Source organism: Notothenia coriiceps, unplaced genomic scaffold (assembly GCF_000735185.1).
Source record: "Notothenia coriiceps isolate Sejong01 unplaced genomic scaffold, NC01 NC01_scaffold00010014, whole genome shotgun sequence".
NCBI classification, from domain to species: domain Eukaryota; kingdom Metazoa; phylum Chordata; class Actinopteri; order Perciformes; family Nototheniidae; genus Notothenia; species Notothenia coriiceps.
The window spans coordinates 2601-5428 of record NW_011342715.1 but is presented as its reverse complement, the minus strand read 5'-3'; the positions used below and the strand labels follow the sequence as shown (position 1 = coordinate 5428).

The 2828-nt window shown below is 39.0% G+C and overlaps 1 protein-coding gene across 1 annotated transcript in view; it reads left to right on the top strand.

Annotated features, from left to right (window-relative positions):
• Window positions 1–72: 72 nt before the first annotated feature.
• LOC104945772 (cullin-associated NEDD8-dissociated protein 1-like) overlaps window positions 73–2828 on the top strand; it is a 5133-nt gene continuing 2377 nt past the window's right edge. Inside the window, exons 1-4 of the mRNA XM_010771489.1 lie at window positions 73–197; window positions 1033–1090; window positions 1682–1880; window positions 2571–2676. Coding sequence (XP_010769791.1) covers window positions 130–197; window positions 1033–1090; window positions 1682–1880; window positions 2571–2676 — 431 coding nt within the window. The 5' untranslated portion in view covers window positions 73–129. The remainder of the gene's footprint in view (window positions 198–1032; window positions 1091–1681; window positions 1881–2570; window positions 2677–2828) is intronic.

Here is a 2828-nt window from a genome sequence, read left to right as displayed (position 1 = left end):
TGTGTGGTTGTGTGTGTGTGTGTGTGTGTGTGTGTGTGTGTGTGTGTGTGTGTGTGTGTGTGTGTGTTCCCAGGTTTGACGCTGACAGTGGGTGTGTGTAAGAAGATCACCTCCCAGCTGATCGGAGCGATGGGGAAACAGGAAGACGTCTCCGTTCAGTTAGAGGCTCTGGACATCCTGTCAGACATGTTGGGAAGGTAACAACACAACTTCATTAAACTTTATCAAACTATTCAAGCAGCTTTGGTTAAGGTTCAAGGTTAGTTTATTTGTATAGCACATTTTAAGACACAGAGGCAATTCAAAGTGCTTCACATAGGCATTCAACACATGATAGTTAAAAACAAAACAAACACACAAGATAGAAAACAGCTAAAATAGAAATATCTCTGCTGTTTGTTTCTTATCATTTGCAGGTTTAAATGCTCAATTGCTTAAAGTGGACCTATCATGCTATATTTGAATAATATAATGTAGGACCATACCTATATAAGGCATATTTATACTTTCTATTTTTCTAAATACCAAACAGATCATGCATTTTAGCCATTCCTCATTTCGCTCAATTTAACACTGTCTTTGCATCATGGGCTGATTCTGTGAGAACAGCACCATCTACAGGCCTGGCATATGTACTACGGCGTCTCTAGCGCTTTCCAACGGCTGTCTCCTCCTGATTGGTGGAGTTGGCCCAATAGCCGTAGCGCCACTTCTGTGACATCATAGAAGTGTTCAAATCTGGATCAGTCTGTATCAGATCCGTTGCAGCCCCTTTTTAAGAGATTTGGGTATGGAGGAAAAGAGAGAGGGTTGTGTTTTCTGACACTTGGTGAGTTCCCTGGAACACCGGGGACACATATTCATGTATACAAGACGTACAAAAGTGCATTTTGCATGATAGGTCCCCTTTAAATAAGAGGGTGAGCAAGGTTCACATTATATCTTCTGAACAAAAGCATTTTTTTTGTGTTAATTGACTAATTAATTATTGATTGTTGTTGTTTTTTTTATGCTTTTATTTGTCTTTCACAGGCTGAGTGGTGCTCTGGTCAGTTTCCATAGCGCTCTGCTCTCCAGTCTGCTCCCTCAGGTAACACATATATAACAAAAGACAAGAGGGAATATTATATAAAATGATATATGAGGATAAAATCAGAATATTAGTAGCAATAATAGTTTTTTTGATAATATTATTATATGTTATTTTATTGTAGCTATTTGTATCAATCATAGTTAATTAAGTTATCTGATAATGAAATGAAAACCTAGCCATGCAACAAAGTCATTGGGATAAGGAACTTCAAAAGTCAAAGTCAACTTTATTGTCAATCTTTCAGTTTGTGTGTACAGACAGAGAGATCCAAATACCGTTATACAATCCAGAATACAAAAACAAAGATATATAAAAATATGTACAGTATATCCTGTACACACAATCAACAGACACATTTATACATATGCACACATTATAAGATAAAAGCAAAACAATCAATATATACGAAATAACAGTCACTTCAATATCCTTGGGAATGTACAAAAACAAAGTTTAGTATCTGAAAACAAAGTTTAGCATCTCAAAATAGTGATGTTTTAATGAACTGCCTACCCCCGTTGCATGATGGTAGTTAGTTAAAACAGACACCCTTCAGATAAACCTAATATCCATCCTTCCCTCCGTCAGCTGACCAGCTCCAGGATGGCGGTGAGGAAGCGCTCCATCTTGGCTCTGGGTCACCTGGTTCCCTGCTGTAGCCCCGCCCTCTTCTCCCAGCTGACTGAACACCTGACCAATGAGCTCGCCAAGGCCCCGCCCGTTTCCATGGCGAGGACGTACATCCAGTGCCTAGCAACCGTCAGTCGTCAGGGCGGCCATCGAGTCGGTGAGATCTGCTGCCACGCTCACGTGAAACTAGATTTAAGGACAACACATTCCTGACTGAGGAACTGTTAAAGTAACAAAATGAAATGAAAACATTTAGATTTGTTTCCTTGTGATGAAAGACAAAGAGAATATTCTGGTCATTTCAATTAGAAAAGTTTAAACAATGAGTTATTATCTCAAACCTAATGACATGGTATCTTAAAATAGTGACTTAATATCTAATAAATAATGACTTAGTATCTTAAATTGATGAGTTAATGGTAAAATAATGATTAGGTATCTAAACATATTTGTTTAGCTTCTCAAAATTATCATAATGAGACATTTCTCAATAATGACTCAGTAGTCTAAAGTACAGAACGTTTTTGCTTAATGATTTTAAAGTATCTTTTTTAATCACACGGCTAAGTTGTCATCTTTTTCCCCCGTACCTTTTGGATATCAGTTTCCATGTCGATTACTAACATACTTTTATTTTGAAAAGATCTTCATTTTGACATTTTCATACTCAATTTACAACAAAAGAACACATCTAGAAACTCATAAGCTTTGTTGTGTGTGTGTGTGTGTGTGTGTGTGTGTGTGTGTGTGTGTGTGTGTGTGTGTGTGTGTGTGTGTGTGTGTGTGTGTGTGTGTGTGTGTGTGTGTGTGTGTGTGTGTGTGTGTGTGTGTGTGTGTGTGTGTGTAGGTGAACACTTAGAGAAGTTAATCCCGATGGTGTTGAAGTTCACGGACGTGGAGGACGACGAGCTGAGAGAGTACTGTTTCCAGGCCTTTGAAGCCTTTATACGCAGGTACACACACACATCCACACCCACACACACACACACACACACACACACACACACACACACACACACACACACACACACACACACACACACACACACACACACACTCTCTCTCTCTCTCTCTCTCTCTCTCTCAAACACACACACACACCCAC